This window comes from Muscardinus avellanarius (assembly GCF_963383645.1).
Source record: "Muscardinus avellanarius genome assembly, chromosome: 13".
In the NCBI taxonomy this organism is placed as follows: Eukaryota; Metazoa; Chordata; class Mammalia; order Rodentia; family Gliridae; genus Muscardinus; species Muscardinus avellanarius.
The window spans coordinates 15,485,342-15,498,701 of record NC_137799.1 but is presented as its reverse complement, the minus strand read 5'-3'; the positions used below and the strand labels follow the sequence as shown (position 1 = coordinate 15,498,701).

General features: G+C 41.9%; 1 protein-coding gene across 1 annotated transcript in view; it reads right to left on the bottom strand.

Annotated features, from left to right (window-relative positions):
• CDK5RAP2 (CDK5 regulatory subunit associated protein 2) overlaps positions 1–13,360 on the bottom strand; it is a gene marked incomplete at both ends in the record, with an annotated part of 199,131 nt that overhangs the window by 94,665 nt on the left and 91,106 nt on the right. The window contains 2 exons of the mRNA XM_080708903.1: positions 1,869–2,012; positions 6,142–6,312. Coding sequence (XP_080565029.1) covers positions 1,869–2,012; positions 6,142–6,312 — 315 coding nt within the window. The remainder of the gene's footprint in view (positions 1–1,868; positions 2,013–6,141; positions 6,313–13,360) is intronic.

Sequence of the window (13,360 nt, the reverse complement as noted above, 5' to 3'; positions counted from 1 at the left end):
TTTCTTAAATTGACAGCTAGAGATTTATGATTCTTATATGGTAATTTATAATTCTTTATCCACAATTTGCAGTTAGTTTTGTAGAACAGATTTTTAAACCTTTGCTAAAATACTGAGGTAGTTTGCATAGCATTTTTTTTTTTTTTTTTTTTTTTTTTAGTGGTACTGGGGATTGAACCCAAGAGCATTCTACCTCTGAGGTATACCCCTACTCACTAATTTATATTTTGTTTGGAAACAGGGTTTCTAAGTTGCTGAGATTGGCCTGGAACATGTGATCCTCCTGCCTCAGCCTCCCAAGTACTGAAATTACAGGTGTGTGCGCCACCACATCTAGCTTGCACAGCAATTTAAATACCACCTAAATATTACCACACTGCCTATCTGATGGCTTTATACTTTAATACCCAGCACACACATATACACACACACACCCCAAAGTAACATAGATGAAAAATTAGTGAAATTAAATTTGAAAATTCTCAACCCATTCAATAAGCTAATAAACATCTTACTCAACAAATGCTTTTTACATGACTAAAATGTAATGCTGAGTAGCAAAGTTTAACTAACTGAATATATTCAATTAGTGAAGATATATTCCTCTAAAAACCAGATGGGCTGCTCTCTCGTTTCAAAACAGACGGCCTTATCACAGGTTAATTCCAGCTTAGCAGCTCAGCTAACTTTGGAAAACATCAGATAAATAAATGCAAGTTAGAAAGATAAAATATTAGTCCTCTGAGACTCAATTCTCAGACCTTGGGCACAAGGTTATCTAAATGGAATGGCAGAGTCAAAGAAACCCAGGGCCCTGGACTCCTGGTTCAGCCCATGTTGACTCCCAAGAATATCAGTCAAGTTCAAACACAATCAGAAATAACAAAACGCTCCAACCGTTCAGCCAATGACACCCCAAGACCAGGCCCAACACACAGCATGATGACGATTACTCATTGCCAAAATACTGAAATACTTCTGCACTCACAGAGAAAAAGCCTTGGCCCATCCACTCCAACCACCCTGGCCGCCCTAGCCCCTCCCCTCGGGCCCCTCAGCCTGAGCCATGATCCAGTTACACGGTGGCACAAAAGCAGGCCCCCAGCTCCCCAGGCCAGTCCTCCTGCCCACAGCTGTTCTGACAGCAGGCTCTACACTGTACCAGTGGTTAATTATTTTGAGAATCACCCTTCATAAAACCACAAGTCACAATCAGAGCATTCATCAGAGAACTAATTTGCGTAAGAGTCCTCTGTCTTGTGTACATGTGAATTTAATTAAAGACAGGTTTAAAAAAAAAAAACTTGGCCCGCAGTTAACTCCTTTCCTCTCTCCTATCTCGCTGCCTGGTTGCGTTACTCAGTCACTCCCTCAACTAACACAGCACTGGGCACTGGCACGCACATGCAAGGAAAGAAAGAAATTAAGAAATTAGAATGAAATAAAGGAAAGGAGGAAGGAAGGGAGGGAAGGAAGGAAGGAAAAGAGAAAAGATGACTGGGAAGATAATTTGGGTTCAACGAGGAATGGCCTGCTGCCCCATTTTTGACATGCATTTGATCAGAGAAATTTCCCGACCGCTTGTGACACACAGTGCTTGACAGGTGCCCCCGGCAGAGCAAATGGGAGGCTCCTCGGTTAGCAAGCTGTGACTTCTTGGTTTTGTGGATAGTGCAAATATGAACGCTCAGCTGAAGGATGCTAATCTGCGGGGTGGTGAGACGAAGAACTCCCTGTCCTACCTGTTGTAAGCTCAATTATCAGCAAGAAGACAGTGCGGAAAGCTAGATCCAAGGAGTTCTCAGCCGTGGTTCAGAGGAGGATATGAATATATTCGCATGTGAACATCCAATTTCAGTCGAGCTTACCTGGGAGAAGATGAGTTTGCTGCCTGGTGACTGTTGAGAGGAGCACTTTTCTGTTATTAAGCCTTCGCTCCCAAACTCGAGATCCTCCGCTGTCATTAAATGACGGTTCTGCTGTATTGCTTCCAAATCTTTTTCAATGAATTTCTAAGGAAATGAAACAAATCATAAGAAAGTTTTCATCAAGGAAAAATATTAAGAGATTGTCTTAAACTTCAGCAGAAGATTTTTTAGTTTTTATTAAAGGACCCATATGTCCCCTAAATAAATTCCACCATCACAGAATATTAGGCAATTATAAAATGGTAATGCGACTCCATTTCCATGTTATTACAACTTGGAGAATAACAGAGTGTCAGCGAAAAAGAGTCAGAGATGGTGCCAGTCACTAGGAATTTTCCTCAGCCACCAATTCTGTGGCTCTTCTTCGGGCTGGGGGGTGTGGAGGATGATACCCAGACTCTGAGCCAAGGGAACCGGTTCACTCTTGGATCCGCCCTGCTCAGGGTGTGATCCCTCGGTCTCTTTCCTATCCTGTGGCCTACTGGAGTGGGCAGAGGGCGGGCCTGTATATTAAAACCCAATAAAGCCGGGCGTGGTGGCGCACGCTTGTAATCCCCGCACTTGGGAGGCGGAGACAGGAGGATGGCGCAGGTTCGTAGCCAGCCGCGCTGGGTTAAGAGACCCTGTTTCCAAATAAAAAAGTATAAAAAATAGGTCTGGGAGTGTAGCCCGAAGGTAGAAGGGCTTCCAGGAACCCCAGTACCACCAAAAAATAAAAATAAATAAATAAATAAATAAAACCCAATAAAGTCTTAGTCTCTCTTGGAACATTCCAAATTTGACAACCGTTGAACTGACCACATCCATGAGGAGATCTGACTACCAGGGAGAAAAAGCCAAGACCAGAAATACAGAATCAGGACAGGCCCTTTCTTGATGACTCACAATATAATTACCCTCCCTGACCTCTTTGGGGGATCTAAACCCACCAACAGAGTGGGACCAGCCAAATTCAAGAATAGAATCTATTGCCAAACATTTAAAACCCGGTGACTGCCGGGCGTGGTGGCGCACACTTGTAATTCCCGCGCTTGGGAGGCAGAGACAGGAGGATCGTGCAGGTTCGAAGCCAGCCTCGCTGGTTTAAGAGACCCTGTTTCCAAATAAATATATGAAATAGGTCTGGGAGTGTAGCCCGGAGGTAGAAGGGCTTCCAGGAACCCCAGTACCGCAAAAGAAAAATAAAAATAATAAAAAAATAAAACCTGGGGACTCCTGAATGAGAGCTCTGTTGACTCTCAGTGGGAAATGAAGGGCAGGAACCACATCGTACTCATAAGCCCCTAGCAGAATTAATTCATCATGCCAAGTGTTCAGAAGATACTAGGTCTTCTCTGTGTGCAGCAGAGGTAATTCTTTGTAAGAACCTATTGAACCATAACAGGAAGAACTAGAAATCAAACCACCAACATGGACTTCCTAGAATTGCCTTAATATAGCTGTACTTGAATCACACTTTTCATTTTCATTTTTTTAAAGTCCAATTATACACACATAGTTCAGCACTCAAATAGTACTGCGAGGCTGACCTGCAAAACAGCAGCTCTGACCTCCCCACTTCTCATCTGGAAGTCCCACTCCCAGAAAAACACAACATGCAACTTCTTAGCCAATTCTTCTACATTTTTCTTCCATATTTCTAGATTATACTCTTACTTTCAGGCTTCTTGATTCCTCGAGTTTTATCTATCGGCTCCTATCACAGAAGTTTAGAAATGTATCTTTTGCATCATCTGCACCTCGATGCTTTCCCTTACAATGACATCATAATTTTAGTTAAGTCAATATTCCGCCATTTACATTATTATAGTCACGTGTATTCTGCCCAGCCATATGGTGCTCCATGATTACATTTCCATCCATGGGCAATTCTTTCCTTTCTTGGAATTAGTAATGGCTTTGTTCTGTTTATTACTTGGTTCGTGAAATTAAATCATGTCCTACATGTAAATTTATTTCCAAAGTCCCTATATCAGGGGTTCCCAGAGTGGGAGATCCTGTCTCCCGAGGGGAGGGGCCTCTGGAACAAAATATAAATACATAAAAAGATGCAAGTTTTTCACAGCATGTTTCTGTTTCTTCACAAAATCTTAAAGAAGGCAGATTTCCAGGGGTGCCCAGCAATTTCTTTTTTTATGAAGAGCAGTGGTAAACCACGTTCAAGCTCTGCTATGAAAGAATTTAACAATGCTTCTCATTGGAGCCAAGCGCTTATCTGATGGCCTCCTGGAGAAGTCCCAGCTGAGCCTCCCTCTCCGTGTAAGCGGCGCGGCATCTCCCTGGACGCCCCTTCCCCACAGCCCAGGAGGACTCCCTACTTTCTGGATCCCTTGTCTCTCTTTGTTTGGCTATTCCCTTCTTTATAAAGAATCATCCTCCAAGAGCTTTCTGCAGAGCACATGGGAGGCAGATGATTTAAGACACGGCATGTGTGAAAACATCCATTCTGCCCTAACACTTGCTGTCAGCGTGGCTGAGGACAGGATGCTCGGTGGGGAGCCTTTTCCTCAACGTCTGAAGCCATCCTTCCTCTGTCTCCTGGCATCCAATGCTGCTGCTGAGAATTCTGATGTCACTGAGTCCGAGTCCGTTGTAGGTGGCCTCTCCTGTCCTCTCTCTGGATCCTCTCAGATCCTTTCTTTATTCCTGTGTTCTGAAATTTCACAAGGACTTGCTCTGGAGTACGGCTTTTCTTTCATTCCGAGTGTTAGACACAGAACAGACCCTTGCAGTGTAGAAGCAGTATTCTGGGAAATGCTCCTTCCTCGGCTTTGCTTTTTCTGTCTTCCTGGAACTTCCACGAGTCATACTGTGGACCTTTGAATCATGCCTCTAATTTTCTTATCTTTTCTCCCCCTTTTTCCCATCTTTTGGTTGTTTAATTCTATTTTCCAGAAGACTGACTTAACTTTGTCTTCCAACTTTCCTAATTCGTCTATTAAATGTCTTATATCTGTCATCATACTCTGAATTTCAAATAGGTCATTTTTTTCTAGCTATCTTTTTTTGGAGGGGGGGTCAAAACCTTGTCTTATTTCTTACCTCATGATGCTCTAGTGTTAAATTCCTTGGATTTTTAAAAGCTAACTTTGCACTCTTTCCTCTTCCATATACCTTTGTCTATTTTGGCTTTTTTCTTCTTACACTTTTCACCTCTTTGATGAACTCAGGCCATCCACCTACTTTTCATAGTCAAACGTGCTCAGAAGCTCTGAGTACAGAAAGCACCTGTCAACGGCGGCCTGGCTGTGAGATGCTCAGGTGGAGACCCCGCTGTTTGGCTGGAGGACCCTCAACTGTCAGCTCTTCCAGTATTTTGCCCCAGGAGGAATCTCACCACTTGGTATGCACCCCTCTACTTCCTCCCCACTTTCATTCAAATGATCTACTCCTGCTTCCAGTTCCTTCTATTGACCCTCAGACCAGAGGTTCTCTGGCCTAAGGTCTACAGACATCTGCTGCTGCTGAGAAGAACAGGGTCACCTGTACCTGCTTAGAATCCCAGCCACATCTTCTGATTTCAAAGGTGCCACGTACATCTGATGCCTGAAAAGTCTTGCTGGGTTGTAAATCAGCTTGCTTCTTACTGGTTTTTCATACCCAAGGTATGCAGCAGAGTGGCAAAAACTAAATCCTATGCAGGTACCACCTGCCATCCACTCACCATCCAAAATTTTATTGCCAACTCATACGCCTGTCATACCTCTCCCCCTTCTCCTAGCTAGTCCTTACAGGTTTATTATTCCTTCTTCACTGTTATTTCAATGAGGTTTCAGTAGGAAACTGAGTTAAATACCTATGCTCAATCCCTCACGGTTATCTAAAATCTGAGTTGAGTCTCAAAAATTCAATACATGACCAAATAAGAAAGGTTTTTCTAACACTGAAAGAAACAGTTTAAAAGTGAAAAAAAAAAAAAAAAAGGAACAGCAAAAACTCGCAGCAGAAGGGCTCACTGGGTGGACCAAAGCAAGCGGCCAGGGCTCGGCCACGTATCACGTCCCCCAGGTCCGTCCGTCTCCTCCCTGAGCTTTCTGTTTCTCTTCCCTCCCTGAAGTAAGGGCCTGAATGGCATACATGACAGCTACAGTGTTCCCCAACACTGCAATGAAAACCATAATCAGAAAGGTTATCATCAAAAGTTTTTTTCTTTAAAAAAAAAAAAACATGCTAAATCAAAAGATTTAAATACAGAAGAAAAAAGTTGTGGTACCTGAAGCATCAAGTCCTTTTGACTGACACTTTCTGTTAGATGTTTGATTACTTGCTCCTGACTGTGCAATTTTTTATTGCTTTCGCTCAAAAGGCTCTTGTAACGGTTCTCGACTGCTTTCTCTCTTTCATTCACTTCGTTGTATAATTTTTCAACTTCGTTTCTTAGTTCCTACCAGAAGAGAAAAAAAAAAAAAGAATTTGACAAATATTTCAAGGTGACAATCCCTTACCTGTTTGACCTGCCAAATTATTGCAGTAAAACAAGCTAATCAATGGCTTTAACAAATGGATACTTCCTTCTCATGTAGAGTCTTACAAAAGTCAACATTAAGAATATGTCGAATTTAGAAATGGCTTCGTGCACCCATATTTATCACTATATTATTTACAATACTGAAAAAATAAACAGAACGCGACTAAACAGCCAACAGCTGAAAATTAATAAAGAGAAAACTGTAAGGGTACGGACTGAAAATAAGCACAATTCTGAGTAAAAACAAACCAGGATATGAAACTGTATATATAATATGATGCTGATTATTTTCTAAATGTTTATACAAATGTTGGAAAGCCCTGAGGGAACACTCCACGGTAACCGTAGTACACCTACAGAGAGGGACTGTGGGTGTGTTTTCATTCATTTCTACTTTTTTTCCTCTGAGTTTCTAAAATCTCTCAGTAACCTTGTATTACTTTCATAATCAGAAAAATTATCTTAATACCATTTACAAGGAATTTGTGACATGGAACCGTTTATACAGAATTTTTCACATGGAAAATGTTCTTTTTATAATGTTAAAGAAAAACAGCATATAGTACAATTGTGACTATCTTAAAATATATAGTATTTGTACTATTGAAACCCTATTCATAATAGCAAGCAGCTGTAAAAGAAAATCCAAATGTCCGCCAATAGAGGAATAAACTATGGTACATTTTCACAATGGAGCACTCTTAAGCTATAAAGAAAAAAGAATGAGGATTCTCTCTACAAACATACCACCCTAAAGTAATCTTCAGAATATATTAAGAGGGGGGTGACAGGGAAATGGAAACCCAAGAGAAATAAGTATGGATGGCATACTGCCGTTTATGTAACAATAAAACAAATTAAATGGTTGCCTATAAGATGCAGGAGAGAACAAGGTAGAAGAGACAGAAATAAAGGCTAGACCTCATTTCACAGACGTGACACTGGAACCATTTAAATGCTTACATAATTATCTTTAAAATAAAATAAAAATCTCTATGACTGAAAGCACAGCAAACAAACAGTGAATGTAACTTTGTACTGAGTCGATTAGTTAAGCAAACATAGAGGAATTATTTCAATAACCTGAAGGCAGAGTAATTTGTACATCCCTAGTGGGGTAATTCTCTAAAACCAAAAGGGACTGCAAAAATATTCTTAAAACTGTCTTCAGTAATCACATTGTAAGTAATAATATTAGTACTGGTATTCTGAAACTGTGTGTATATACATATTTGCTAAATAAGTAATTAGTAATCTCCTAAGAACCGAGGGTTTAAGCATAAGAGAGAAGAAATACAAAGAAGTTAAAACCTGTCTTTCTAAATTTGAATCTGAAGTATCAACATGAACTTATATTTTGTTTATTTCCTTCCTTCTGCTGAAATTTCAGAATCAGCGTCTCTGCTGGTATTCTGACTGTAATCTCTACCAGAGTTCCTTAAAGCTGGTGGTTCTCAAGGTCCAGCCCTGAAACAGCATAATTAGCATCACCTGACATCCAGATATGCACATTGGGGGCCCCACACCAATCAGTCTGTGTTTCAACATCCCCGTGGGTCATTCTGATGCACAATCAAGTTGACTCAGAGAAAAGGATGGCTGACATCTTTTCATATCCAAAAGGAAGGAAGCTATCAAAACAACACAGTTCACATACCTGGATTCCCCATCAACTAGCATAAGTTTTTCCTATTGTCTCATGATAGAAAAATTAAGCCGGGTGTGGTGGGGGACACTTATAATCCCAGTACTTGGGAGGCTGAGACAGAAGGATCACAGGTTCATGGCCAGCCTCAGCTACTTAGTGAGGTCCTCTGCAATTTAGTGAGACCCCGTTTCAAAATAAAGAATAAAAAATAGGGCTGGGGATATATTTTGGAGGTAGAATGTCCCTGGGTTCAATCCTCAGTACCACAAAAAAATGAGATTTTAATATGGATAATAACAATGAATTGGGCTGGGCATGGTGGCGCACGCTTGTAATCCCAGCATTCGGGAGGCACAGCCTCAGCTACTTAGCAAGGCCCTTTGCAACTCAGTGAGACCCTGTTTCAAAAAATAAAAAGACTAGAAAAATAGGACTGGGGTATATCTTGGAGGTACAATGCCCCTAGTACGACCAAAAAGAAAAAGAAAAAACAATGAATTGAAATGCATTTTTTTAAAAATCCAAAAATTGGGAATGGAGGTGTAGTATGCATAAGGCTCTGAGTTCAATCCTCAGCACCAAAACCAAAATAAAACAAAAACCCATATATTCATAATGATGTTTAAAAATTTTTTTTTAGTCGCCGGGCGTGGTGGCGCACGCTTGTAATCCCCGCGCTTGGGAGGCGGAGACAGGAGGATCGCGCAGGTTCGAAGCCAGCCGCGCTGGCGTAAGAGACCCTGTTTCAAAAATATAAAATAGGTCTGGGAGTGTAGCCCGGAGGAAGAAGGGCTTCCAGGAACCCCAGTACCACCAAAAAAAAAAAAAAAAAAAAAAAAAAAAAAATTTTTTAGTCAATCCGATAGGTCTAATAATAGCCCCCAAAGATGTCCATAACCTAATCTCCAAATGACAAAAGAAAATAAAGGCAATGGATGGAATTATGACTGCTAATTGGCTCTCCCGGATTACCTAGATGGGTCCAACATAACCCCAAGGATCCTTAAAGGTGGAGAAAGGATGCGCAGAAAGATTCCGCCAGCCAGCGGGAGCTGTGAAGGCGGGAGGGGGAGGCGCTGCAGGGCTGGAGAGCAGCCTGCTCTAGAAGCTGGAGAAGAAAGAAAAGGATTCTCTCCAGCGCCCTCCGGAGGAGCCCAGCTCCAACACCTTGACTTAGGCCTATTTCAGACTTCTGACTTTCAGAACGGTAAAATTTTAAATTTGTATTGTTATGACACCAAGTTTGTGGTCATCTGTTGCAGCAGCTAGAGGATTCTAGAGAATTCCTTTCTCTATAATGGTTTTCCTATAGGAACTGCATCTAGAGGTAACTAAGCAGATGGTGAAAAGCGAGCTGTTCGCTTTCATTTTCCATTTATTTATTTATTTTTCAGTGCTCAGATTGAATCTAGGAGTGTTCTACCTGTGATCTCCACCTCCAGCCCTTCTACTTTTTTACTTTGAAACATTGTCTAAGTTGCTAAGGGTCTCACTAAATTGCTGAGGCTGTCCTCAAAACTGTGATCCTCCTGTGTGTGCCTCCCAAATACTGGGGGGGGGGGGATTTTTTTTTTTTTTTTTTTTTTTGCAGTACCGGGGATGAAACCCAGGGGCATTTTACCTCCAAGCTAAACCTCCAGCCCTATTTTTTACTCTTTATTTTGAAACAGGGTCTCACTGAGTTGCAAAGGGCCTCACTAAGTAGATGAGGCTGTCTTCGAACCGTGATCCTCCTGTCTCAGCCTCCCAAATGCTGGGATTGCAAGCGTGTGCCACCATACTCTCGGCTTATTTTTTATTATTTTTTATTTTTTTATTTTTTGTGGTACTAGGGACGAAACACAGGGACCTTCTACCTCCAGCCTACACCCTTTTATATTTTATATTTTATTTGGAAACAGGGTCTCACTAAGTTGCTTCGAGCCTCACTAAATAGCTGAGGCTGGCTTCGAACTTGGGCAATCCTCCTGATGCCTCCCAAGTACTAGGATTACAAGCATGTGCCACTATGCCCAGCTGAAAAATAAGTATTTCTTTCTAAAAGTATTCAGCTACAAAAGGAGGAATAATGAAATAAGATCGCCACTATTTTACAAACATTTATCAATAGCTGGTGACAGCAAAATCAGGTACTATCCAAGTGCTGTGTGCATGTATTTTCCTGTCACTCTGAAGCTTGTTGTGATGTATAATTACAATGGAACAATAAAAGTATATTAGAAATTTGGGGAAGAAATAAAGAACTGTGTGTGTGTGTGTGTGTGTGTGTGTGTGTGTGTGTGTGTGTGTGTGTAAGTAACTGGGGATTGAACTATCTCCACGCTATACCCCCCGCCCTATTTTTTTTTATTCTTGTAATTGAAACAGGATCTCACTGTGTTGCAGAGGGCCTCACTACGTTGCTGAGGCTGGCCAGGAACCTGCGATCCCCCGTCTCAGCCTCCCAAGTACTAGGATTACAAGCGTACGCCACTAAACCTGGCTAATTTCCCCCTCCTTTGGGTAAAAATGATGCGAATGCCCTCAAGCTTTAGTACAAACAACCAAACCAAGAATCTATCGTGAGTTATAAGTAAACAATAATTCAGTTCTGGAGGGGGGAAGATGGGTGTTCATTTTTAAGAGATACAGGGTATTGCAGGGTCCCCGATACCAAAAGTGGGTGCTGAAGTCCCCGAGTAAAATGGCACAGTGTATACAACCTGCACACATCCTCCCGTATTTCCTAACATTTCTACATTAGCTACAATACCTAATATGATGTAAATGCCGTGTAAATAGTTGTTATACGTCATGTTTGAGGGAATAACGACATGGAAGTCTACACGCGTTCGGTGCAGGAGTAATTTTATTGTCTAAGTTATTTTGATCCAAGGCTGGCGGAATCTGTGGGCGCAGAACCTGCAGATATAGAGGCCAACTGGAACACTGAAACAACAACAGAATTCTAACATTAAAGAATCACAGCATTCTCCCACCATACCGTCAAGCCAGCCAATTAAGCCATTTCCACACTGTGACTGCTCCTTTCAGTCCTGTCCATCTGCAACAGCGATTTTTATATAATTTTAACTTTGGATTGGACTTTTTCCCATTTTTATTTATCCCGTTATACCATGACCTACAAAGAACATACCGCAGCCAAATCATGAAGACATAAAAAGAACAACTTAAAACAAAAAGGGAAGTTTAGGAGCACAGAGGCAGGAAAAGCTGTTAAGTATGGAGATGAGAGGGGTCTACTGAGGAGCTAAGGGAAGCCTCGGCCCAGCCCTGCTACACTTTATATACACACCTACGAGAGACAGAGCCCGGGGCGTTTCGCCTCCGAGCTAGATCCACGGCCCTGTTTTCTTTATTTTTCTGTTTTGAAACAGGCTCACTTAGTTGCTGAGAGCCTCACTAAGCTGCTGAGGCTGGCTTTGAACCTGTGATCCTCCTGTCTCAGCCCTCCAAGTACTGGGATTTCAGGCACACGCCACCAGGCCCAGCTCTGCTGTCCTTTTAGTCCAAGAGAAAGGCAAAGCAGAGGCTCAGTGAAAGGTTCCACATCATTTTCATACTTACTGACTTTAGTGACTACATCTCAATCAGTCTCTAACCATTTTCTCTTACATATAACAAACAGATCTGTATTATTATTATTGTTATTGTCATTGTTATTATTATTATTAGTTTTTCTAACTTTTGGGTTGATTTCACAGGTAAGCCCCCAAGAATAGAGCTACTAGGTAAAGGACAAGTATGTCTTGAGGATTCCTTAAACACAATGACAAACTTTCTTCCAGAAAGGCAGTGGCTAAAATAGCGCCCAGTGCAGGGTTTCTGTCTCACCACACCCTGGCCAGTGATCTTTTCTTAGATATTTGCTCATGTAATAGCTATGAAATGGTTCTTCCCAAGTAACGTCTGGATTTGCATTTCCTTGGTTGCCAACCACGTTTCTATATATTTGAGTATCATTGTATTTCCCTTGTGCAAACTGTCCTTGCTGGCCACAAATGACAACACTTCCAGGGACCATTCTCACGACTGACCTCCCAGGACTCAATCACCCAGGGTGTGCACATAGAAACACACACAAGCTTCTCTCCCCGAATAGTCATCTACCTGTGCAAAGCCATCTGCCCCACTTAAGCTATCAGAGAAGAGGGATTCCCCTTTCAACAAATGCACTTCATTGTATTTCTGCCTTCACGACTGTGTTTTCTGCCGTGGTGCCTATCAGGATGGGCATACATCTCGGTGCCAGGGGAGCGGCTGTGGCTGAGGAGTTGGTTGCAGAGTAAGCAGGACCCAGCTAGGAGGCTCCCACACCCTGAGGGAAGCTGGGTCTGCTGAGATATATATTAACACCATAGGAAATGCGTGGTTTGCAAATACCATCTCCCAAGCCACGGGGCGTCTCTTCACTCTTAAATTGTCTCCTCTGCTGCGCAGAAGCTTTTCCCATGTATCTTTGCCTTCAGGACTCATGCTTCCAGGTAATATCTCAAAATTCACTGCCTTGCCTACTGCTTGGAGCTTTGCCCCTCTGTTTTCTTTTACTGGTTTTATAGTCTCGGGTCTTCCATGCAAGCCTTTACCTTGAACTGATCTTTTTATATGCTGTGTGAGATAAGGATTCAATTTCATTCTTCTGCCTGTGAACACTGTACCAGCACCATTTACTGGAGACTGTCCATTTTTACGCCGGTGCCATGATGTTTTGATTATGATGGCTTTGTGTTATATTTTGAAATCAGGGAGTTCCCTTCCTTTTCATTTTGAAGTGCTCGTGGTCAGGTTATATAGAGTGTACACTGTTTATGTGCACGGTGATTGCAGGTCCATCTGTATCATTTCCCTTCTTTATACAAAAACATGTCAGACCCATATTTTGAGGGCTGGTTCAAGCTCTAGCACATGTGTGTGCTTTGGGTAATCATTTATCCTTTCTTATTTTGATGTGCATTTAAAATTTTAATTCAGCTACCTAGGCAAAGAACTTAAACATGGAAATGACCTGTCTCAGAATTCCGCAGGGGACATATAATTTTGCCATTTCCCCAAGATTAGGGTTCTTAATCTGAAGTCAGTGACTGGACGCTGGGATCCTACACGAATGTTTCCAGTGTAGACTCTGGGGGCAGAGGACCCGCAGCCTCATCAGAGTCTCCGGGAAATTCAGATATCCAACAAATATAAACCACTTCTCTTACTATAATCACTAGCTATGAAACCAATGTGTTCTGAGCACCAACTACAAGTCGTGCACGGATCAAGGCATCTTTATAAGAATTCTCCCTACCTTTAATGACTGCCTACTTTAAGTCT